Genomic DNA, 25,362 nt, shown 5'->3' on the forward strand with positions numbered 1-25,362 from the left:
TATATGTAAGTACACTGTAGCTGTCTTCAGACACTCCAGAAGAGGGAGTCAGATCTTGTTAAGGATGGTTGTGAGCCACCATGTGGTTGCTGGGATTTAAACTCCGGACCTTCAGAAGAGCAATCGGGTGCTCTTACCCGCTGAGCCATCTCACCAGCCCCCGGATCCCTTCATCTTAAAACAAGTTGTCAAATATAAACTAACCAACAACAAAGCTGAATGGAAGCCCAGGCACTTGGGTTTCATAGTTTGGGACAAACAACAAAACCCTAAAGCTGAGCCCACACTAACAGTGTTTAAGTGCTAACAGCTTCCATTTTTGGGTCAGCTCAATTGGCACTATTTAAGGAAAAGTTGACAATTATTTTGTATCTTCAAGGACAATTTTTTTGGGGGGGACATAGCCTCATGTAGTCTATACTAGCCTTACACACACCATGTAGACAGGGATCAATTACCATGAACTACTACTGGTCTTTCTGCCTTTATCCCAAGTGCTGGGATTACAGATGCACAACAGCAAGCCTGGCTTTATGAGGTGCTGGGGTCATGCACAGGTAGGCGCTGTACTAGCGGCAGGCACTCTAGCAGCTATGTCTCCAGCACAACTGTGCATAGCCCAGTGCCCCACAGGATATAACTCAGCTAAGGACTGATTTCAGGTTTGTTGCATTCAAAAGAAAATGGGCTTGAAAGAAAATTCACAGGAATGTAAAAGAGTCGGACAGCAGAGGCAAGGAAACAGGGTAAAATGCACCCGTCACCAATAGTGTTGTAGGGTACATAAAACTTTTTGGAGTAGGCTCAGTCGATCCCTTTGGTTACATTACAAAAACATTAAGTCATACTGATTACAAATCAAACAGTGGCATTGTAAGTACAATGTACAATCCAATCGGTCAGAATCTACACTGGCATTTCAATGTTCCTAGGCATTAAGAGCAGTTTCATTTCTAACTGAGGCAACTGATGGCACTGTGAACATTTATGCTGCTTACACGGGATGAGTCTCTCCTTCTCCCGTCTCCTCAGCACCTACTCACTCCTACTTCAAATCAGAAAGTTCACATTTAAACTTACTCTGTAGCCATAAACAATGCTTGTAAAACACTGTTCATGTAACATGTGTTTCCCAGGTTAATAAGACCAGTTTTCCCAGTTTCAGATTTTCCAGAAAGTCTAGACAAGCAAGATGCCAAAGCATTGGATTGAGAAGTCCAGGCACTTTGATTGAGAATCAACTTAATCTTCTCTTCACTGGGCTTAGGAAAATCCTAGATCATAAAGAAAAAACAAACAAAAAACTAAAACAGTTTAAAAGTAAAGAGAAAACTATGTTTTTAGTTAAACAAGTCAACAATATAATGTGGGACTTCCCTGCTGACATTTGAGCTGTCCTTGCTCTCACTCATTCTGTACATGACAGAGAACATTCAGTCATTCTTTAAAAAAACACACTACAGGGGATAGCTAATTTTAATTATTGACTTTACTGAATTAAAAACAAGGAGGTCATTTTGGGTATGTGTGTGAGGTTGTCTCTCTAGAGAGGCTTAACTAGAAGTAGACTCACCCTGAATTTGGGCTGTATGTCCTTCTCTGCTTAGGGATGGCCAGCTCTCATTACAGCTGAGAGCTGCTCCTGTTACCATGATTCTCCACAGTGACTGAAAAGGCCCTTGGATTGTAAGCCACAGGAACCCATCCTCCTAGTCACTTATCACAGCATCCACAAGAGACATGGGGACAAATGCCTCCCAGAATCTTGTTAAGGGATTTAATTTTTTTGAGACAAAAATCTCAATAGCCTAAGCTGGCCAGGAACTCACAGCAATTCTCCTGTCCTAGTATCCCAAGTGCTGAGATCACAGGCACGAAATATCATGCTTGTCTTAAAATACTTTAAAAGTCAATGGAACAAGGAGTTCAAGTTGCATGTCAATTACTTGTATTAAATTCTATGATAAAAACAGAGGCTGACTCTGGTGTACCCAGTGCCAGCTCTTAGAAATGGCAGCCCACAGTAAGGATGAAAAGGGAGTACATAATGATCTGACTGTGAAAAGTAGAACTCAATCTCATGGTTGCCATCTAGAAAATTACTACTACAGCCCTCTTACTTAGTAAAGCAGGAAATAAGGAAATAAAAATCTAAGTGCAAATGACTTCACGCCCCAGCAGAACAATGGGCAATAGGGGATGCTGAAAAAGTCATTTATGCTTAAATGATCAGCTTTTCTAGACCAAGTGTGGTGGTTTGAAAGAAAATGCCACCCCTAACCCCTTGTACCATTGGGGGGGGGAGGCGGTTATTAGGTGTGGCCTTGTTGGAATAGGTGTGGCTTTGGAGGTAGGTCACTAGAAGTAGGCTCTGAAGTCTCATGCTCAAGACAGTTCTCTTCTTGTTGCCTGCTGATCCAGACGTACAACTCCCAGCTCCCTTTTCAGCACTATGTCTACCTGTATGCAGCCCTGTTCCCCACCAGGATGATAATGAACCCTCTGAACTGTGTGCCAGTCCCAGTTAAATGTTTTCCTTTAGAATAGTTGCTGTAGTCATGGTGTCTCTTCACAGCAACAGAACCCCAGGTCACCAAGGTCACCGTCTACTGTTTACTCCACAGAGGACTGACACTTTGAGATGGCATTTTCAGCTGCTTTTGTCTTGTTTGTTTTGCTGCTGACGGCTACTAGAAAATACTTTTCTTGGGCTAAGAGTAAGCCCTTTGTTTCTGAGTACTGGAAAACGGAAGACTATCAGTCAGCAGACATGGCAGAAATGAGTGAGGGAAGACATTAATAATCTCTCAAGTCCACAGCACACGCCTCTGTGCACCACTGACTTCTGAAAGGGCAGTGTTGTACCAGCACCACACAGGCCTAACTGTCTTGGGACCCAGACCTAGTTCTTAGTCTCAGCTGAATAGATGCAACAACAGCATGTTCTTAATTTATTTTAGTAAGGCAATGAGGCCTATATACTATATTTGCTACATTAATATCATGATTAGAATTGATATCTAGTAATATTAATTAATATTCTGATTAAGCCTGAGTTTAACTCTCCAAGTCCTTGGCTAGGCTCTGATTTTGTAGTCATCCACTCCTCAACACAAACAGATTCACCACCTTTTTAGAACCTATCTTTTATAAACGTGAAAATCAAGGTAACAATTTAAATAGAAATTCTATAAACTACAGTGGTGGCGCACGCCTTTAATCTCAGCACTTGGGAGGCAGAGGCAGGTGGATTTCTGAGTTCGAGGCCAGCCCGGTCTACAGAGTGAGTTCCAGGACAGCCAGGGCTATACAGAGAAACCCTGTCTCCAAAAACCAAAAAGTGTACAACACAGAACAATCAAAACAGGAGGGATCGAGTTCTGCCTTGCTTCTAAGAAGATGGAGTAACTGCCGCCCATGTCTGACACTGAAGCAGAGCTGATGGCTACAGGCATCCAATACAGAACTCCCTCACCAACCCATTTAACAGCTCATAAATTTAAAGTGACACCTTTTACTTGATGACACATGGTTATTGATCTCACATGGTGATAGCAAATAAGAGATTATGCCCTGGCATTAATGAAACCACCATCTTAAAAACAGCTCATTACAGTAAAGTAATACATGTTACCAAATTTGTTCCTTATATCGTATGCTGCTCACAAAGCCTGGTAGAAAGTCGTCCTACCTTTATTGCCTCCAGAACAGGCTCATAGAGATCTGGAAATCCGGAATAATGGTACATCATACAGTGAACCAACTCTGTTAACTGCACTAAGAGGGCTGTGCTGGAAGGCAGGCCGTCACTTCTGAAGGAGTGAACCAAGTTAACTATATGAGGAACAATCTGAAGAGAAAACCGGGACAAGCACTCTTAATTCACACAAGTTGACAGCAGAATGCAATCACTACATGATAAACACATACTTTTCTATACGTTTTTCATCATTTTTTTCTTAAAGTCATACACAGTTCAATTGGCAAGCTAAATCTAATTTTTTAAGTTATGTAATTGTAATTGCATTAAAAATTTATTTTTTATTTATGCATGTATGTGTCTAAGTGTGTGTATGTGTGTGTGTGTGTGTAGCTGGAGTTACAGGTGCTTGTGAAGCACACAGGAGGCCCGGACGCTGAGAACTGAACTGGGGTCCTCTAGCAAGCACTCTTCATGCTGAGCTCTCTCTCCAGCTTCTGTAACTGCGTTTACTGTGCTTCTCCTTCAGCCAAGCAGTATAAGCATCTATTTCTCACCAAGCCCAACGAGCTCAGTTCAATCTCTAGAACCTACACGGTGGAAGAACTCACTGTCCAATTGTTCTCTGACTTCCACACACACTGTAATTATATTAAGTTAAATGTTTTTTATTTAATATAATTAGAAATTGTGGGATGCCTTAGCAGGTAAGGTCCTTGCTACCAAATGCCAGGGATCTGAATTTGATCCGAGAACCGACCCTGTAAACTGTCTTCTAATCTCTGTATGTATCATGCACACACTCCACCTAAAATACAAACTAAATGTACAAAGGAGTTTCAGTCACTGTTCATCAAAAAAACCACTTTTATGTAAAAGTGCTACAGTCATTCAATTGAATAGATAAACTGTTTTTTAAAAACCTCTTTTGAGTACCATGGCTCAAGCCTTACCCTTGTGTATGCCAGACAAGTGCTCTATTAGTGAGTTACACTACAACCCAACCAGATTATTTAGCAGAACAATGTTAAAACTCCCAAGTAAAAAAAAAAAAAAAAAGAAAAGAAAAACAAAACAAAACAATACAATGAACATCCCCCAACTGAAATTAAAGAGCGCCATCTAGTGTTAAGTTTAAAATTTTCAACTGAAAAAAAAATTGAAAAAAGTACATAGCAACGTGTACTTCAAAAGTCTCTCTGTAACTAAAATTGTGCTCAGGTGATAAGAGTATATTGTTTGATAAGGACAGGAGTAATACCTTAGATAGATCATATCCTTATTAACAAAACAGCTGCTGCTCCAAAAATAATGCTCATTGTTCAAATATTTAATACTGGTAAATGGTAAAATAATGCTCTTTCACTTAAAATTAGTCTAAATACCAACTCTTATACAATCAAAGATTTAAGAGATAGCCAAAATGAAAATTCTATTTTACAGAAACGGCTGACATCAAGATAGAATATTTTTTCAACTAATTACTAATCATAATCTGATACTATATGTAAGTATACTTCTGAACTAAAGGTGTCCCAGGTTCTGTGTGCACAATACCTTTGTAGCTCCAGATAAACTGTAGGCACTACTCTATCAGGGTTGTCTCACCAAACAGTACTAAGAACAGACGGTCCTGACCCAGTCAGCTCCCTTTCTTGCGGCCCCCAATCAGTGGTCAGATTCTGCAGTTAACCACTGTTAATTGCTGTCCTGCACTGTCTGGATTTATTCTGTGTCAATGCATTGAGTCACAATGTACCTTTTATGCCATCTTTTAAAACCGAATTCTGTTACAGTTAACTGATGTGGTCATACTATAGCAGGTGTGTACAGTACCACATTGTCAGCTTCTAGGTTTGTGTTCCAGAACTGGGTGGTTGGAAAGGAGTTGGCACAAAAAGTGCACAATTTAAATTTATGATTTAAAATTTTAATCTTGTATTAATTAAACTTTCTTGGATAACTCATACACACACATAAACACTCTACTTACTTTCATTCCCTACCCTCTCTCTCTATTTTAATCTTATGCATTTGGATATTTCCTCTGCACATATGTCCATGTAGCACATGTGTGCCTGGCCTGGTGCTCACAGAGATGAGAAGTGGGCATCAGGTTCCCCGGAAGTAGAGTTCCAGTCACAAGGAGTACTATGTGTGTACTGGGAATTAAGCGTAGATCCACAGGCACAGTAGCCAAGCCCAAACGGCTGAGGCACACCACACCTCCCTTGGATCCACTGACCCTAGGACCCCTTCCTCAGTCAGCTGATGATTTTGTGTTGTGCTCTCATCAGCCTTCCTCAGTTACCTGTGGCTGCCTGGGGTGTGGACACACCAGCTACCAGAGTCTAATGAGTTTATTCTTTTGTCTGGTTGTCCTCCTTCCCTCTCCTCACCTTGAGGATACAACCCAGATACTCCTGCATCTTAGAAGAGTGTTCTGTCACTGAGAATATCCCTAGCTCTCATCTCTACGTTTCTAACACACCTCAGTGACAATTTCGTAAAACTAAAATCTGTCCTTTCTTGCTAAGCTAGTCTGAAATCCAAAATTGTCTTGTTTTCTCAGAGGTGAAGGGAGAAAGATGAAAGAAAGGGACTCTAAAAGTGAATTTCATAGTTTCAAGTCTTTCTTCCAAAGCTCTTCCAGTCAAGAACTGGCCTTCACAACCAGGCTGTAGTCTTGTCTCCTATCACACTGTCAATGACCACTCTCATCACCAACAAGGAAATGAGACCCAGTTCTTTCCCAGCAGTGCAGACTGCCACACAAGCAGGCTGATGCCTTCTAAACGCTTCCAAGTTAGATTTCATGTGCATGAGTGTTACCACTCATGGTGACTACCCAGGGAGGTCAGAAGATGGTGTCAGAGACCCAGAGACTGTAGTTACAGACGGTTGTGAATCACAGTGTGGGTGTTGTGAACTGAGCCTGGGTTGTTTACAAGTGTTCTTAACCACTAAGCTATCTGTCTAGCCCCCAAATTAAGTATCTTAATTATGTATGAAATTAAATGCATTTAGAAATTACTGTAATACTCATTCAACTACTTGAGGAAATACATATAACTTAATTACCAATTTTGCTTTTTTCTTTTTCCATTTTAACTATGATGCACCACAGATCCGTCTAAAATTTTTCTTTTTATAAGAACTATATGAAAAGCAGCTGGGACTGTAACAACACATATCAGAACTTCCTGGCTTATTCTCAGATTTCCAAACAGGAAATGTAATGAATGTGTATGCTGTTCATCCCAGGCTACTGTTCAGACGTACCTACCCCATACACAGCCCTCCCCATATGGAGCTTCATTACTGGGTTTCCAAGCTAGCTTTAGTTGAGTTTTGCAGAATATTCACACAGTACTAGGTCTTGAATTTCAGGCTTCACTTAGATCAAAAACTTCAAATTTCAAACCTAGATATTTCTTAAATAGGTGATTTAAAACTGCTTTAATCCAACAGCTAAAATTTCAGCCAAACATTTCAGCTTTGTTATTTCAACTTCCTTTTTCAGAAAGAGATAGAGGAAAAAAAACAATACAAGAGGTAAGGAAGTATCTTTAAACAAATTGTAAGAAAAGGGAGTAAGATTTCAGCAGAGCCTATGTGATTCTCCACAGAGGTTAAGGAATGGCACCAATGTGCAAGGCCATATGCTGTAATTCCTTTCCCACAACTTTTGAAAAGAAGCCTTTATTCAAATATCCTATACATGATGATGTCAGAAGACAGGACATTTTGTAGACATTTTACAAGACATTTTGTTTGTATATTTAAGTAAACTTGCTCAAAATTGAGTCATCTGATAAACAAAGAATCTTATGGTTTCACCATCAATTTCACTACTATGAAATGACTCAGAAATCACTCATCTAAAATATGAAATGAAGTGACTTATTGCCAAAGTTTCCTTGAAACAAAGTCTGTGACTTTCCCCCGAGGACAAGGCACTGGCTAGCCCATGAGCCTAGGGTGCTGAGGCTTCCTTGCTAGCTGCGCATGACCAAGAGGAATTAGCTCTGCTCTTCACCATGTCTCCTGACCTGTCATGGTGTATTGTGTCCCTCAGGTGGGAGGGGCTGCTGCTGAGTTTCTACTCCTGTAAGACATTGTCAGACCTTGGAGAATGAAGATAACCACATGACAGTTTCTTGAAACCAACAGATTTCCAATAACATTCTGTCATTCTTCACATGTAGTAACCGACAACTGTAATCAAATCAAAGCCAGCAAGCAATTGGCTTTGGGTGGTTGGTAGAACTGTGACTATCATTAAGATGGGGCTGGGGGCTGAGAAAGAGGAAAAAGCCATACACCCAGGGCTAACTTGCTTCTGTAGTTTCTGCCACTTTGATCCTACACTGCTGCTGTGTAAAGGCACCCTGTGATGACAGCTCCCTATAGCAGTAACTTCAGTTGCTGGCAATGGTTGTTGAGTGGGAGTATTTCGGTGAAGTACAAACTTTCTCAAAATACTGTCTTTGTCAGGATATTCTACAAACTCAATTTGTTAAGAATTTATAAAGTTACATGACATAATATAGAGCTAACCTACAGTCTTTTCATTAAGCATCCACTGTGAGCTACATTTTGAGAACAAACATTGCTGATTCAGAGAGCTTACACCTTACTTACCACATGGAATGCCTCAGGAGAATGCTGAAAACTAAGCAGCATATGAGAGAGGACTGCAAGAGCACCAGGTCTCACAAGAGGAAACCAAAGTCGGTTAAAGACCTGCAGAAGGAGACACCATCCTCAGAGTTCACAGCTAAAGATTAGTAACCCTTCTCTACAGCTGACAGCTCTTTATGTCAGTGTCCCTCCCTCTTCCTTGACAGCCCTATCCTAACACATTACTAGAAGAAAATGAAATAACAAAGGATTGAAATTAAAGAGAATTTAGTAGTCTAAACAATTCTCAAAATTCCCACATTAAGTGAAAATATGCAAATGAGGTTACAGCTCCCTAGGTGACTACCATTCAGTTTACTCGTACTCGATCAGTATTTACTGAATACCCACTATTATTTGGCACTGCTCCAATTACTGTAGGCCATCCATGGCTTATGGCCAAGAGGACATGTACAAGATTAACAAAAAGAAATAAACAGCAATACATGCTAAAAATACAAAGTAGAACACAGTGACCAGCACACACTGGGCAGCAAAGGAGTCTGCCATTTTTAAAAAGGTGTTAAAAATGACCCAGAAAAATGTGACAGCTGAGTGTAAACTGAGGGATATCAGCTCCATAGACAGTTAGGACAAGAACATTTATCAACAGACAGACAGTACTGCAAAGGCCCCAGACCATCCAGACTGGTGCGCCAGGCAACTAAGGGCAATGTCACTGAAGTAAGGGATGGAGGCGAGAATATCTGGAGATAGGATGACAGAAGACAGCAACAGGAGCTCTTGTGTAACATATGTAAGGAACCAAAGGCAGGAGCAAGGAAGCTGCTGAAGTCAATATAACAAGAGAGGATGGCTTTACACCAACAACAGGGAAGTAACGGGTTAAAAGGAGTAGGATTCTGGGCATTTAAAGTTAGTAAAATTGATAGGACAGACAGTGCTTGATAGACAGTAAAAAGAGAAGGGTTGCTCCAAAGACTAGGGCCCAAGTGAGTGGAAGCTACTTAAGATAGTTATTTATCAAGAGGGAGAGCACCAGTTTGGGAGTAAAAATCAGTAGTGAGAGTGTGGATGATAGGGATTAGTATTCTCAAGTATAGGCTACTCAACTCACTTCCTGAGTTAGTCAGAACATGTGTCTTTGTAATGTACTCTAGCTTTCTTTTGCTGTGAAAACTCTTTTTATGGAAAAAAAAACAAACAAAATCTAAAATATCTCCACTAGTCCCCCTCCCCCCAAGAAAAGAAGAAAAGCAAAAGAGAAAGATCTGAGTTTAGATAACTGGATCAATGTGTGATGGTCTGAGTTAAGAGCGGGCCCCCAGAGCCATATCTGAATGCGTAGTCAGCAGGAGTGGAGCTATTGGAGGGTTAGAAGGACTAGGAGGTGTGTCACTGGGGGTGGGCTTTGAGGTTTCCATGCCAGGCCCAGGTTCTGTCTGCCTGCTGTCTGAGGACCAGGATGCAAAGCTCTCAGCTACTGCTGCAGAGCTATGCTGTCTACTTCCAGCCAGGGGTACCATGGGCCAACCCTCTGAAATTGTAAGCCAGCCCCAATTAAATGCTTTCTATTATAAGAGCTTTTCTTGGTCATTGCCTTAGTTAGGGCTTCACTGTTGTGAACAGACACACTATGATTGAAGCAACTCTTATAAAAAAACAAAACAAAACAAAACCAAACCCATTTCATTGGGGCTGGTTTCTAAGGGCAGGGACCGAGATCAGACGGACATGATGCTGGAGCTGAGAGTTCTACATCTTCACCTACAGGCAGCAGAAGGGGGCTGTGCCTGGGTAGAGCATCAGCATAGGAGACCTCAAAGCCCCCCTCCCCTCCAGCACGCACTTCCTCTAACAAGGCCACACCTTCTAATAGTGCCACTCCCTGGGCCAAGCATAGGCAGTGAGTCTATGGGAGCCATTCCTATTCAAATCACCACAGTCCTGGTGTCTCTTCACAGCAATACAACAGTAACTAAAACGACACAAATACCTAGTTCAAGGGTAAATAATGAACTAGAACATAAATCCGTTATGCCTTAAGTTGGACACCTTATTTAAATCCATGCAGCATCTATGGTTACTGTATGGTATAGAACACTTGCAGTAAGTATGGATTAAGAAGAAAGTGGACCAAAGATAAGTTAGAACAGAGCCGGATATGTCAGCAAAAGACAAGAGTCAAAAGGGCATAATGTCCTGGGAATTAAACAAAGACAGTGTTTTAATGAGGGAGTGACCTGGCTGAGGATGTAGATCAGGGGTGAAGCTTGCCTAACTCTGGGCTGGATTCCTAGCACTGGGGAAAAACCAAAACTCAAAACAAAAAATGTGGTGATCAATTGTGTCCTGGGTTAGCAACGCAGAACGCAGAGTCTCAAAGCAGTTAGGTGGGGCGTGGTGCTAGAAGTCTGACATTTTGCATTTAAGAGCTCTTGGAGCCAAGCATGGTGCCTTTCTATTTGTGTGGTTAAGACAGGAGGATTTTGAGTTTGAGTTTAGTCTGGGCTCCATAGTGAGACTGTTTCTAAAAACCAGAAGATGGAAAACAAACATCATCAAACCAACACTAACAAGAACAGAGAAACAACAAAAGTGAATGAAAACTGTTTGAAAACTGCAAACTAGTTTCAATTGACTACCTGTTTCACTGTTTTTTTGCCTCCAAAACCTATTTAAAACAAAACCAAAACTAGGAACATACCCAGAATTCTCTGTACTCCAATGGGCTGGTCTACTTCTACTTACCAGTTCTATTTTCAGCAAAGTAACATCTATCAAAATAGTAAACTTCTGAACAGCTGCCAGTCCTTTCAGGAGAGCAATTACCCATGTATCTACATGCTGAGCCAATGGCCAGGACAGCCAATCAATCATTCTGAATAAAACAAAACAAAACACAATTATCAGTAGTTAAAACCCTTTCAACATTAGTAGGAGTAGCAAGATTTACAATAAGTAACCATTCTGTTTGTGACTCAGTATTTACTGAGCTTCTAGTAAAAAGTAATAGACAGAAATCAATGTAACTGTCGTCTGTCTTGAAGCACTTTCTGGTCTTGTAAGCAATATATTCCCATAAGACTTTATGATAAATGATCACTTTTTATAAATGCCAAATTTCAAATGGATGCTTGATATAGGGATATCAAAAACTTGTTCAACAGTAAGTGTAATAAGAGGAATTTAAAAATCAGACATCTGATGTCTGAGTATCAATGAAGATTTTGCTTTTTGGTAAGCAATGTAATATGAAAGACACCATTTAAAGAGGCTACATTCTGAAACCTAAAGCAGGTGCCTATACTTCTTTCAAAATCGTATACACAATGGCAACACAAGGAAACCTCCAATCATAACAGACACGGACTATGCAAATATTCTAATGACCTGTTTTACATCACCATCTATTTCCTTTCGTAAATATCAAGTCACTTCAATGGAAAAAAGACAAAGGAATCTGGGTTCTGATGGAGCCGCTTTCTAAAGCTAGACATATAGCACACTGAAGACCAGTACAACTCTTTGGAAAGCAGCCAGGATACATGTTTATGAAACCTGGTGAAGCAATCTATTTAGATGGATTACATACAAATAAAAGAGTAAGGAAAATTCTTAGGTTTCTGAAGGCTTAAAAATCTCAATTCATCGCTGGTGAGATGGTTCAGTGGGTAAGAGCACCCGACTGCTCTTCTGAAGGTCCGGAGTTCAAATCCCAGCAACCACATTGTGGTTCATAACCATCCGTAACAAAATCTGACTCCCTCTTCTGGAGTGTCTGAAGACAGCTACAGTGTACTTACAAATAATAAATAAATCTTAAAAAAAAAAAAAATCTCAATTCATGATTCATTAGTTGGGGGAATCTAACATTGGAAATACTCATCATGGCTGTAACCCTCCATCAAATATTAACACAAGGAACAATTTGCATCCTTCTAAAACATTTATTATTAATGTGTGAGCATGTATATATTTATATGTGGGATCTGAGGAATGAGCTTAGGTTGCCAGACTTATGGAGAATGTACATCTGAGCCATCTCATCTCGATGACTGTACAAACGCAAATATAAATACTGAGGACATAAGCCCGTGACCGAGAGAATACCACCACGACATCAGCATTACACAGTCATCTACCTTAGGGCTGGAGTACCATCTTTGCCAGTCTTTCAAGACAGGGTCTCACAGTGCTGCCCAAGCTAGCCTTAAACTTGTGGCAATATTCTGTTGTAGGCCCCCAAGGGTTGGGTTTCTAGTAGTGCACAACCTTTTTTTTTTTTGCTTTTAAGATTTAAATGTTTTAAAAAGTACAATGTATACTAATTGCTGTTATCCAGTGCCCTCCATCCTCTACACAAATTTTCTTTTCTTTTCTCCTGACTTCTCACCGTAACAGTAATGGCTCCAAGTCATTGACACAGTTGCTTTGAGCTATCTTCCAACTATTGCAGGGCTGCTTTTCAGAAACATCTGTAGGCATTATACAGAGACTAAGGAAGACATGCATCTCTGAAGAGCACATTCACGTCGGGGCAGGCACTGAGTTGAGCTGGTATAGTGCTTTTTGGTTGGCCATGTATGTACAGAGCCTTGGGATGGATCATCAACACTTTGAAAGTCGACTACAAATTCCAGCTCTTGAGATGAGGATCAGAAACTAAAGGTCATCCTTGGCTACTATCAAGTTGGGGGGTGGGCAGTTTGTGATATAAGAGATGCTGTCTCAAAAGGTAAACGCAAGCTTAGTATGGTGGTACATGCTACTTTAATTATAGCACTTGGGAGGCAGAGGGGCAGAGGGGCAGAGAGGCAGAGAGGCAGAGGCAAACAGATCTCTGTAATGTAGAGGTCAGAAAAGGATACATAATAAGACTTTCTCAAGAAAAAAAACAACCAGCAAACTAAACCCTATAGCAGTATGTTGTATTCTCATGCTGAGATGATAGCTTAGAGGTGGAACTCTTGCCTAGTATATGCCTTGGGTTTGATCTACAGCATTGCAACCTCCTCCCCCAAATGTATACCCAAGCATTGTTTATGATATGGTAAAATTAAAAAAAAAAAAAATGTAACCTGCCACCCATAAGGGGAAGAAAGGTACACTGTAGTCCTGACAACGCAGAATACCATGGAGGTACCAGGACGATGTAAGATGGAAAGGTAAGAGTAGGGCATGATGGCTCATTTGTAACCTTACTTATGAGCCTAAGGAAGGAGGGCTGCCATAAATTAGAGAATAGCCTGAACCAGAAAGGGAGTTCTAAGCAAGCCTGGGGTAGACCAGTCTCCTCTTACTCTCCCCACCAAACAAAAGATCTGAGATATTATTAAATTAAAAATACTAGGGAGTTAAGAAACCCCAACAACTTATTTTTTTTCAAATGGAAATGAGGTAGTGTGGGCACTTCCGCTTGGCTCTGTGGACTCACTGTCAGAGCAGATCTAGTGCATGCAAGGCCAGGACCTTCACCTCACTATAGAGAGAACTGAATGGGAGGAGGAGTGATGTAGACCCACAATGCCTCTTTACTATTAATAATCATCTTATGTGCCTTTCCTGGTGTGTCCTCTTCAAGCTCCTCATTTTATAAGTCTCCATTCTACCTTACACTCATGTGCTGAAATCTAATCCCGAATGGAGTACTGAGGCCCCTGGGAGGTACAATGCCATGACCAAGGCCCACATGACTGGGATTAGTACTCCGATAAAGGTGCTAAGGATGAGTGTGTGACCCTGCACCTCCCACTAGTCAAGAACATGAGGGAAGTTCTAGGGTGTCTTGAGCTCAGATCTTCAACCATGAGGACTGTAAGAATTGCACATCTGCTTATAAACTAGCCAGTCTAAGGTATTTTTTTCTGTTGTTGGTTTGGTTTGTTTTTAACAGCAGTCCAGCAGAAGTCATTCACGAGACAAATACCTGAGTGTTTACTCTATAGATAGTAAGTAAGGTGTTAGGTACTGAGAGTGCTATGGACCGATATGCTTTCTGCCTGTGATTTGGAAGAAGTCAGGAAAGCTGTCAACTGTCCAAGACTCATCCATCAGGCAGTGTTACCTCTGTTCGCACTATGGATGCTCTAGACGTTATAATGCACTTTGGGATGTACTTTTAACAGTGGCCGACCTTTGTGTATGTCAGTCTTACAGGGATTGTTTGGATTCCAGTGTTTGTAAGTAAGGCCTTTTATTCCTACAGCTCAAAGAAATACACACAGCTTTAAAATCATAACATTAAAAAAAGGCAGGTAGCTGGGTGGTGGTGCATGCCTTTAATCCCAGCACTTGGGAGGCAGAGGCAGGCGGATCTCTGTGAGTCTGACGTCAGCCAGGACAGCCAGGGTTATACAGAGAAACCCTGTCCTAAAAAACCAAAACTGGGCTGGAGAGATGGCTCAGCGGTTAAGAGCACTGACTGCTCTTCTGAAGGTCCTGAGTTCAATTCCCAGCAACCACATGGTGGCTCTCAACCATCTGTAATGAGATCTGACGTCCCCTTCTGGAGTGTCTGAGGACAGCTACAGTAAAAAGAAAAACTAATACCAACCCCCATTCTCTCAAAAAAAAACCTCACTAAAACAACAACAACAACAACAACAAAACCAGGCTATATTCTGAAAAGCAACAAAATGAGTTAACCTTAAATTATGGAACATAATATAAAACCAACTTTCACTTTCCAAGGCAGCTTGAGGACTCCAGCTTTCAGTCCTATCTAGCCTACTGTTTTATAGATAGGACATTTTATACAGATAACTTCACTTGAGGGTTCTTTTGAAAATTCCGAGGCAGAAAAGCCAGATTCAAGTATCAAGAGACCCCTGGGACTGAGGGCCATCTTCTTCTCTCAGAAGCTGCTTATATAATGCAGTCCACATCACTTCACTGTTCCTGGCCTGTTTCCTACTTGAATGTTATACCTGTTCTTGGAATATATTTACATTTGACTAACCAGACTATTGTAACAGTACAGATTTGATCTCACAAATGGTAGAGACAGAAAAATGACATTCTAAGAATTATTCTTTTTTTTTTTTTTTTAAATATTTATTTATTATATGTAAGTACACTGTAGCTGTCTTCAGACACTCCAGAAGAGGGAGTCAGACCTTGTTACAGATGGTTGTGAGCCACCATGTGGTTGCTGGGATTTGAACTCAGGATCTTCGGAAGAACAGTCGGGTGCTCTTACCCACTGAGTCATCTCACCAGCCCTCTAAGAATTATTCTTAAAAAAAAAAAAAAAAAAAAAAAAAAAAGTTTTATTTCTTTTATGTATGAGCGCTCTATCTGTATGCCAGAAGAGGCCATCAGATTATATCTGTGTGCCAGAAGAGGCCATCAGATTCCAAACAAAAGCAATGTGATTATGTAGCAGTATGGCAAGAAAGCCAGGCCTGTTTAACTAGGGCACCCATTTCTATACATTTTAACATCTTAAAAATAAGGATAAATGCTCGAGTCAGTGAAGTGCTATTACATTACCGTTGGTCTCTCTGACTAGAAAGCAGCTATTTTTATCAGTTTGCTCAGGGAATTTTGAGCGGTCTGACACTCTTGTTAAACACTCAGCAAGTCACTTTGAATGAATGACTTAGTGCAAGCATAAAAGTGCTGCAAAGGGCAAATTAGTTTCTATTTAGACGTGGGGAGTAAGCCTGCAGATCACTTAGGGTGTTCTCAGAAACAGCTGACAATCAGGCTGGCAGCACCTCCTGCCAGCAACAGGAGATGCCCAGTCACAGTGTACTATTACTTACTTACTTACTTTCTTTTTTTTTTTTTTTTTTGAGACGGTTTTTCTGTGTAGCCTTGGCTGCCCTGGAACTCACTTTGTAGACCAGGCTGGCCTCGAACTCAGAAATCCACCTGCCTCTGCCTCTCAAGTGCTGGGATTAAAGGCGTGCGCCACCACGCCCGACGTGCTATTACTTTTGAAATGTTAAAAGAAAAACAGCTAGGGCTGGAGAGATGGCTCAGAGGTTAAGAGCACTGATTGTTCTTCAAGAGGTCCTGAGTTTAATTCCCAGCAACCACATGGTGGCTCACACCCATCTGTAATGGGATCTGGTGTATCTGAAGACAGCTACAGTGTACTCATATACATAAAAAATAAATCAATCTTTAAAAAAAACAAAACAACCCCCCCAAATCACAAACAAACAAACGAACAAAAAGAAAACAGCTAGAATAAGGGAGAGAAAACAGATTTCCATGAGGCAAAGGTAGGGGCGGGAGAGATGGCTCAGCAGTTTCCCTAGCTAAGAGAAACAAAACCAAACCCAGAACCATACGAGGATAACCACCACCACCCCCACGGAAGAAGGCTACAGGAAACAGTAAGGAATAGATTGTCTAGAAAAACAACCCACCCACACAACTTCGAATGAGACTATAGGAAGGTGAATCATTCTAATTAATCTGGAGAAACTACAAATTTATTTTCGATTTTAGTTTTAGAAATTTCTCAGTTTTATATGTCCTGGTATGAAAGCATCAAAGTACCTGCAGAGAGCTTGGGTCATGCTGGCATCTTTTACGTTTGGGTCGGTGGTGAGGCTCCTGATGAGGACTGTGATCATCTGCAGAGGAATATGCTGCACCAGGCTTGCCAAGGCAACTGAGGGCTCGAAAGATGCATCTAGTTGTTAAAAGGTAAAAAGATAGACAAATACGGCATGGAGATTAAAAGTGAAGTACTAGTGCAAGGGAGAAAGGAAACACACACACACACACACACACACACACACACACAGTGCTCTAGGAAGTTATGTTACACATCATGGGTAGACTCTAAATCGAAAGTTAAACCATAAAAATGAGAGGTTAAGAGGAAATAGCAATAATCACTCATTCTATAGCCACATCACTAAATTAGAAAAACTATTGTTAAGTTTTTTCAATAAGCTACTATGCTGTTAACAGTACATTTTTGGGTTTAGATAATACTTTGGAAAGCAATAATTGGGGGGTGGGTAAGAACCAGTCAAATATTCTAATTTCCATGTCAGAGGCTCATATTATAGTAGTCATTACACTGCTGTGATACTTGAAAAAAAAATCTTAAGAGTAGAAATTAAGGTGAAGGGGGCTGGCTTTGCTTATATAAAATGTAAGGCATCAAGACGGTCTGCTTCAGTAGTGCAGTGAAAGACTTGGAAACAAAACAAACAGCTATGACAAATTACAAGTAGGATGACAGGAAGGGGAAGCTAATGCCCCTGGTTTATTAAACACATCAGACTATGGGAGCCTTTAAAGCTCAACCCTCATTTCTGGCTAAGGTAAAAAGAGGGCAGCTCCACAAAGTTCAGTCTGACTCTTGTTGTGAACATATTGTTTCACAACTGACAGATTTTAAAGCACCTTCAAGTACAGACACAGACAAGGTTCTAGGTGAGGTTTTCTTTTTCTTTTTTGTTTTTCGAGACAGGGTTTCTCTCTGTAGCCCTGGCTGTCCTGGAACTCACTTTGTAGACCAGGCTGGCCTCGAACTTAGAAATCCGCCTGCCTCTGCCTCCCAAGTGCTGGGATTAAAGGCATTCGCCACCACGCCCAGCTTAGGTGAGGTTTTCTAAGAGTGATCCTTTGCTTCTGACCTTTCCCTAGTTTTTGAGGATGCAGTTCATGATAAAGGCAAGGTACTTACTACCTAAGCTGTCACACTTGTCTTTATGCTCCCTGGATCTCCTGTCACATACACTGTTGTGGAGTGAAATGCTGACATTTAAAAAACACTACATGGTACACTGGGACAATCTTTTAATAGGTTGTGCACGACTCATGAATTTTTTAAAAATGAGAACACCGGAAAACAGAAAAAAAAAAAAACCAACAAAAAAACCTTCCAATAACATGATAGGTTACACACAGTAACAATAACGCCCTGCGGCAAGCATCATCTATGACCATTAGTCAGTAATGACTAGAAGCTTTTCATCCTGGCTGTCAGCCTGTAAAAATTCCAAAACTGGAGCAGAGGTGGTGTAATTAAATGACTTGCTCAGTGACAAAGGTCTTTGGACTTAGGCATCCTCAACATTTTGGCTCCGGCGTACCATTCTGAAGAAGGCAGTGAAGAGGAGTAAAATTCTGCATAAGGGTTATTCAGTTCTGCTCTCCATCAAGAATGTCCCTTACTGGAGGATTTACTCTAAGAAAACATGCTTGCTGGCCCCTTTCAGTGCCCCCAAATGCTTCCGGGAAACAAGTGCACTGTGTTTATGAGACACACATGCTGAATTTCCAAGACACGCTTTCCTGAAACAATGAGCCTTACCTGTGGACGAGATGCTTGCGAAGACTTCTTGCAGAGAAGGTAGCAGCGTGGAGGGCTCAGCCTTCCAAATATTCTGCAGTAAGGTACTCACTTTCGTTACCTGGGAGACATACTCCCGCAGTTCCTTCTCCTGAGTGGACACGCACTGGAAATGACCTATCGTTCGAACCAGCTGTTGACAGAAGGTAATTGACAGTTTCCCTTTGGGGACGCACTGCACGAAATCGGTCAGAAGGTCGCTCAGCCGGGCACAGAGCAGTGGCTCCGGCCTCTCGCAAACCATTCGCAGAACCTCCACCTGGAGCAGGCTGAAGAGCTCCAGCACCGACGGGCAGCTCATGATCAGCTTCAGGCCGTTGTGAATGTAGTCCAGGATGGCGACGTCCTTCCTGTCCAGCGAGTGGTAGCCCTGCTGAAGGAGGCCCAACACGAAAGTCTTGTTGAAGAAGGACTCGAACTCCGGCCGGTGGTACCGCGCGTAGGCCTCCAGCACCTGGTGGCCCACTTGTCGCTGGAAAGGGTCCTGGCCCTCCAGGATGAGGCGGGTCGTCAGGTCAAACATGGCCTCGCACTGCGCCTCGTCGAGCCAATGCTCCGCGAACTCCACCACCTTCCGCACAATCATCCGCTTGAGGGGCAGTGGGTGCGAGGAGCTCACCAGGCCCTCCAGAATCTTGTCCATCGTCGCCACTCCGCAAGGCCAGGCCCAGGGGACAGGGAGCTGCCGGCGGCGGCGGCGGTGGCGGCAGCCAAGCCCGGGGGGCAGCGAAGCGCCGCAGCGGCGGGGAACTTGGAGCCAACCAGCAGCAGGACCGGCCACCGCCACCGCCGCCTCAGCAGCCACATTTATCGCGTGGGAAGGCCCATCCGAGCCGGGACGGGAGCGGGCGATCCTGGGACGCCGAAAGGCTGCGGGTCCCCGCGGTCCGCCTCAGGGGCCGGAGGTGCGCACTCGGCTGCCTCCGGGCGCAGGGATCCTCCGGGCCGAGCTGGAAGGTGAGCAGCGCCTTCGTGTCCCGGGTCAGTGAGGAGCCCCGGCTCCCGCGGGTGGGCAGTAAGAAGCCGCCCTGGGTCGAGTCAGGAGGCGCTGTCAGTACCGCGATCTGCCAAGGAGAGGAGCCGGAGGCGCCGAACACCCTGAACCCGGAAGCAGAAAGACTGGCAAAAAGGAAGTGAAGCTGCGAGGGACGGCGGATAGGTCCGCCCTCGCCCCGCCCACCTTCTTCCGGTCCTCTCCCGTCTACCCTGGACCCATTTCCTGCTGGCCCCGCCCCTCCCCCTTCTCCATGTAGCTCCTCCCCCGACAGGCCGCGCCCCCCCTCCCTGGCGCGCAGGCGCGGAGGCGCGGCGTGAGTCACGCGGCCACTCTGGCGTCACTGGAGACTGTGTGCTACGTCACTGGCGGACTTCCGGAGGCGCTGCTCGGGGAGTCCCGAGGGCTCGTCTGTCTTGCGAGGTGCCTGCCGCCCGCCGTGGGTTCCGTCAGTGTTGCGGGTTAGAGACTCAGAGACCACGCGGCGCGACCGAACCGAGAGTCTGCGCTGAGCCGCCGGCGACTGCCGGGGAGACCCTTCTGCCAGCGCAGCCGGAAGAACGCACAGTGCAGGGAGCTGTAGAAGGCAGAGAGCACGGAAACACTACTTCCATGTTTGCCCTTGGCAGGGGGAATAAAGGAAGCAAGCAGCTTACTAGCAGCCCCAAGCGTGCAGTGAGCTGAGGCATTGCCCCGAGTCTCTAGGACAGGGTTGGGGTACAAGACTTTTCACTTTCATCAGGGAATGATGGTGTCAGTTTCCGGGTAAACCAAAGATGGCTCCCCCTGAGACAAAATGGAGGAACTCTTTTACTATGTCATAGTCTTTAAGTCATGTTGCTCATGAAGACGATTCGAGCAAGTGTTATTGTTTAAAATCTTGTGTCTGAGAAAGTTCTGTAAACGCGAGAAGAGCGCTAGTTGAGAAAGTGAGGAAAGTATAAAAAAAACAAACCAAGCTTTGGGGGAAATCTTTCTAAAGACGTTGTTAGGCCCAGACATACTCCTGTGCCTTAAATGGCTGGGTTTTTCCTGTGAAAGGATTGCTAATATAAAGAGAATACTGGTGGCTCATATATTTAGCGGTGATTCGAAATAAGGGTGTGGTAAAAAGAGCTTTTTTTTTTTAGCGGGCGGAGGTGGCGCACGCCTTTAATCCCAGCACTTGTCTTCAGGGTTCAGTGTATAAACAAGATCCTTCCCAGCTAAATTTAGATCCAGGCATGGTAGCACACACCTTTAATCCGTGGAGATAAAGCCAAGCAGATCACTGAGTTCAAGGCCAGCCTGGGACAAGCTCTAGGTGAAGAAGAGCTTAACTCCAGGCATGGTGGTACATGCCTTTTAGTTCCAGCATTACAGGAGACAGCCATGCAGACCTCTGAGTTCAAGGTCAATCTACAGAGCCAAGTTTCAGGAAACCCAAGCTTAGGCAGAGAGGGAGTTGGAAAACAGAGAGCTGGTAATAGAACATGGTGGGGGTGGGAGGACATGTTCCAGCTTCAGCAAGCAGCAGAACTTGGCAGCTTTGGCCATGTGGCTCTGGCTTTAAAGAAGGGACTACTGGGACAATTTATGCTGGTTAGCTGTAGCTAAGGAATTAGTGATAATTAAGAAGAGACCAGCATCACTGAAGTGAAATCTGGGAAGTGTTTTCTGAGAGCACAAAGAAACTGTGTTCCAGAGATAGCCAAGGCTGGACCTCCATGGAAGGCCATTGGTGAAGGTGCAACCTCAGTTGTAGTTGATGGCCTAAGACCGAAAGGGTCATGCAAAGAAGTTGATGCTCTACAATGCTTCTTGGTCTCAAGTCTTTTGCTAAGGGAGGTATGGCAAAGAACTTCTCCTGGCCTAATTGCTCCTGCTGACTGGTGCTGATTCAGTATAGGCCTGGCTCTTTCTTCTAAGTTGTGCCACCACTGCTGATTTGTGTTTGTTATCCTGACACTATTCAACTGGATTGCTGATATATCTGTTTAGTGTTTGTGAGTGGGTCGAACTGCTGACTCCTCTGAACTGAACTGCTGATTTCTTGACAGTGCAGATGGGATTTGCTCCAAAGAGCAATTTCTAAACAGGTCCACTTCTTCTATGTCTTAATAACCTTTCCTTTCTACTACCTCTGGTAGGTGGTGGGCTAGAAGGAAGGTTAAAGGATTTAAGAGCCATTATTAAAATTAGGGTTGAGAAATACTGAAATTACAGCTGTTTAACACTGGGGGAACTGGAATGAAGGGTTAAAAGGATCTCCATATTTGTAACTCTGTAATCCTTTTAAAAACTGAGACAAAAGCCGGGTGTGGTGGCGCATGCCTTTAATCCCAGCACTTGGGAAGCAGAGGCAGGCGGATTTCTTAGTTCAAGGCCAGTCTGGTCTACAAAGTGAGTTCCAGGATAGCCAGGGCCACACAGAGAAACCCTGTCTCGAAAAACAAAAAACAAAACAAACAAAAAAAATTGAGACAAATGACTTCTCACTGTCATATCTAGCCTTAGTGGGTAAGCAGCCAGAGCTTATGGTTAGGTGATTTTGCTGCACTCGAAGGGAAAAAAACCCAACCTGTAATGTATAGAAATGGTGATGCTGGAGCTTCCCAAATCATATTTCAAGAGGCAAATGTAAACATGACTATGCTTACATTCCCCACTGGTGGACTGAATTTTTCCCCTTACCTAGTTATTTCTACTCATCATTAAACTAAAAAAGAGCTGAGTTCTGTGTAATAAAGATTCTCGAGTGTCTAGGCCTTACTCCCTGTAATATGGAATTTCTGATTGTAAGGAACAATGTCTTAGATTACTTGAGATGCCATGATAATGTACCACAGGCTGGGAGGCTTAAACAACTGAAATGCATTCTTCCTCAACTCTGGGTGCTGGATGTTTAAAATCAGGTTGCAGGAGACTTTTTTTTTTTCTTTTTCACCTTGCTATGTCCTCATGTGGACATTCTTCTTTGTGTGCAAGGAGAAAGGAAATTTTCTGCTCTGTCTTTCCCACTCCACTTCTTTCTCTCTTGTCTTATAAGAATAGAACAAGAATTATGTGGGGAGAGGACGGGATCCAGAGAGAGATGAGAGGTGAGAACAGGAAAGGATAAAGAGAAGGAGAATAAAAACAAATATCACGTTCTCTCTTAACCTGTGGAAACTAGATTTTATATACATACATATATATGTATATATAAACATGTATATATATATATCACATATATAGTTCACATATATGTGTATATACACATGCCTGTGTGTTTGTGTATGTGTGTGAAAGCAGCAGTGCAACTAACTGGGGAGGAAGAGGACTATGGGAAGGAGGAGGGCCAAGAGAGGGCATGGGGGTCAAATATGTGTGTGTGTGTGTGTGTGTGTGTGTGTATGTGTATTTTCATGTATATATAAAAGTATGATGAAACCCATTCTGTATGCTAAATAAAATGAATTTAAAAGGCTTAATAGCATAAATAATAATGACAAATCCAAAACAACACCAGTTTTACTAAATTAAGTGCTACCTTTAATTATATTTTAAAGGCTTTATCTCCAAATATGATCACATGGAGAGTAGGAACTCAACATACAGATTTGGGAGTTAGCTTTTGGTGGGCAAAATGTAGTCCATAATGGAAATCAGTTTTCTTAACTGTGGCCTAATTTTGCTCATATCTGAAAGAGAACCAGTTTTAAATCAGATTAATGTATCACCCGAGGTGATATTACATTTTAAGTTGTGGTAGAGCTCAGAAATCTGAAAATTTAGTACTCTTGATGCTAACTCATAAGCAGGCCTGAGTACATTAATTTAAGGATCTTCTTGGACTATATTATAGATCAGAAAAAAGTACAACGGTTAAGTCAATTATTGACATAGCTGAGGTGCTACAGGTTTTATACTCCTTGGTGTATAACTGCAATAAAGTGTGTGTGCACGCGCATGTGTGTAATAGTAAAGAAACTCACTTTGAAAGATTTAGAAATTGAAGACATCTTAAAATTCCAGACTGAGAAGCAAATAGGCTTGTGTTGTGAGCCACATATGGTGTTAACACTTGGGAGGTTGAGGCAGAAAGGATCAAGAATTCAGAATAATTCTCTGCTACAGAGTGAATTTGATTCCACCCTGAGCTCTATGCAACTCTGAATCAAGAACCCAAGGATGTTGGAATCCTTACATGGAACTTACATGGTGGAATCTAAGAACGGACTCCTAATGTTCTTTTATCTCTCTCAACATGTTCTTGTGGTACCTGCCCCATAAAGAAGTTAGTTTTGTTTTTTTGAGACAGGGTTTCTCAGTGTAGCTTTGGCTGTCCTGGAACTCACTCTGTAGACCAGGCTGGCTTCAAAATCAGAGATCCATCTACCTGCCTCTGCCTCCTGAGTGCTAGGATTGAAGGTGTACACCACCACCACCTGACGTCATAAGTTATATTTTTAAAGGAAAGAAATAAAAATGGAATTACACGTGGTTCAGTGATTCCTAGCTAGTATTAGGGACCTATCTGAAGTTAGAGATCATGAATGCTAATGGGACCTGCTAATTTGTTGTTTGTTTTTTCATGTAGCCATATTTGTTTTTACAAATCTAAGCAGAGAATAAAGTAGAAAGTGGGTCAGAACTACTTATGATGTAGCCAAGTCCAGGGAAGCAGGATTGTAAATACCACTACTTTGCAGACCAAAGATTACCTGATCTGGCTGGTGAGAAATAATTCCTGACCAGGCACAGGTTGTGTGTGTGTGTGTGTGTGTGTGTGTGTGTGTGTGTGTGTGTGTGTGTGTGTGTCACAGCTAGACTGAGGGTGTGACAAATTTGTTGTAAGCAACCAGAATTTTTGTATCTTTATCAGAAAAAGAATGTACTGGCCATTGTGAGGAAGAATATAAGGTAGGTGTCAGGATACAATGACATTTCCAAGCTATATAGGATACACAAGATTGTCTAGGACCAATTGTCCTGTCAAATTTCTGTATGCTTTGCTCACTTCTAAGGGACACAGAAACACAGAAGTGACTTGACTGCTTCACAACCTGTGGGAGTGCCTCAGTTTCTCAGAATCTCAAAGGCATACTACCCTAGGAGTTAGACTCTCTGAAAAAACCTTTCACACAGGCCTCTCAAGGGAGCTAGTCCAGCCAACTCCGTCATTTCCCCACACATGATGAAAACAGCAAAAAGGCTATGTAAGTGCAAGGTATAATTATAAGTGACCATGGGATCTGACTTGGAAAAGGTATTATTGAGACTTTGAGGGATTGAGATACAGTGGAGAAAAAGGGTGTGTGTGTGTGTGTGTGTGTGTGTGTGTGTGTGTGTGTGTGTGTGTGCTGGAATCAAGGAATTGTAAGGTCTTGGGGCCAGAAGGCCAAATGCTCTAGCTCCCATTAGAGAGAGTAAACTGGACAGATGCAAAGTGGTGAGAAAATGGGGTATCCACATTCATGTGATGTCACTGGGAATGACAAGGATTATGTTTTGACCTCGACAGTCAGTGGCTGGAGGTATGGGTGGACATTAGCATGGAAGTACATAGAACTGGTAATTGTGTCAAGAGAAGTGAGCTAGTCTCAGAAAGACAAGCACTGTGTTTCTCTTATATAAAGAAGCTAATTTTAAGCCTCTGCCTGCTTGCCTACCCCTGCTGTGTGTGTGTGTGTGTGTGTGTGTGTGTGTGTGTGTGTGTGAGAGAGAGAGAGAGAG

At 42.6% G+C, this 25,362-nt stretch overlaps 1 protein-coding gene across 1 annotated transcript in view; it reads right to left on the minus strand.

The window, feature by feature from the left end:
• The window catches only part of Usp38 (ubiquitin specific peptidase 38), a 31,139-nt gene extending 11,354 nt beyond the window's left edge, over positions 1 to 19,785 (minus strand). Inside the window, exons 1-6 of the mRNA XM_021220659.2 lie at positions 18,633 to 19,785; positions 16,859 to 16,994; positions 11,096 to 11,225; positions 8,345 to 8,446; positions 3,692 to 3,850; positions 1,081 to 1,274 (exon numbers count right to left, since the gene is read on the minus strand). Of these exons, the coding sequence (XP_021076318.1) occupies positions 1,081 to 1,274; positions 3,692 to 3,850; positions 8,345 to 8,446; positions 11,096 to 11,225; positions 16,859 to 16,994; positions 18,633 to 19,314 (1,403 nt within the window). The 5' untranslated portion in view covers positions 19,315 to 19,785. The remainder of the gene's footprint in view (positions 1 to 1,080; positions 1,275 to 3,691; positions 3,851 to 8,344; positions 8,447 to 11,095; positions 11,226 to 16,858; positions 16,995 to 18,632) is intronic.
• Positions 19,786 to 25,362: the final 5,577 nt, after the last annotated feature.

Source organism: Mus pahari, chromosome 20, assembly GCF_900095145.1.
Source record: "Mus pahari chromosome 20, PAHARI_EIJ_v1.1, whole genome shotgun sequence".
Lineage (NCBI taxonomy): Eukaryota > Metazoa > Chordata > Mammalia > Rodentia > Muridae > Mus > Mus pahari.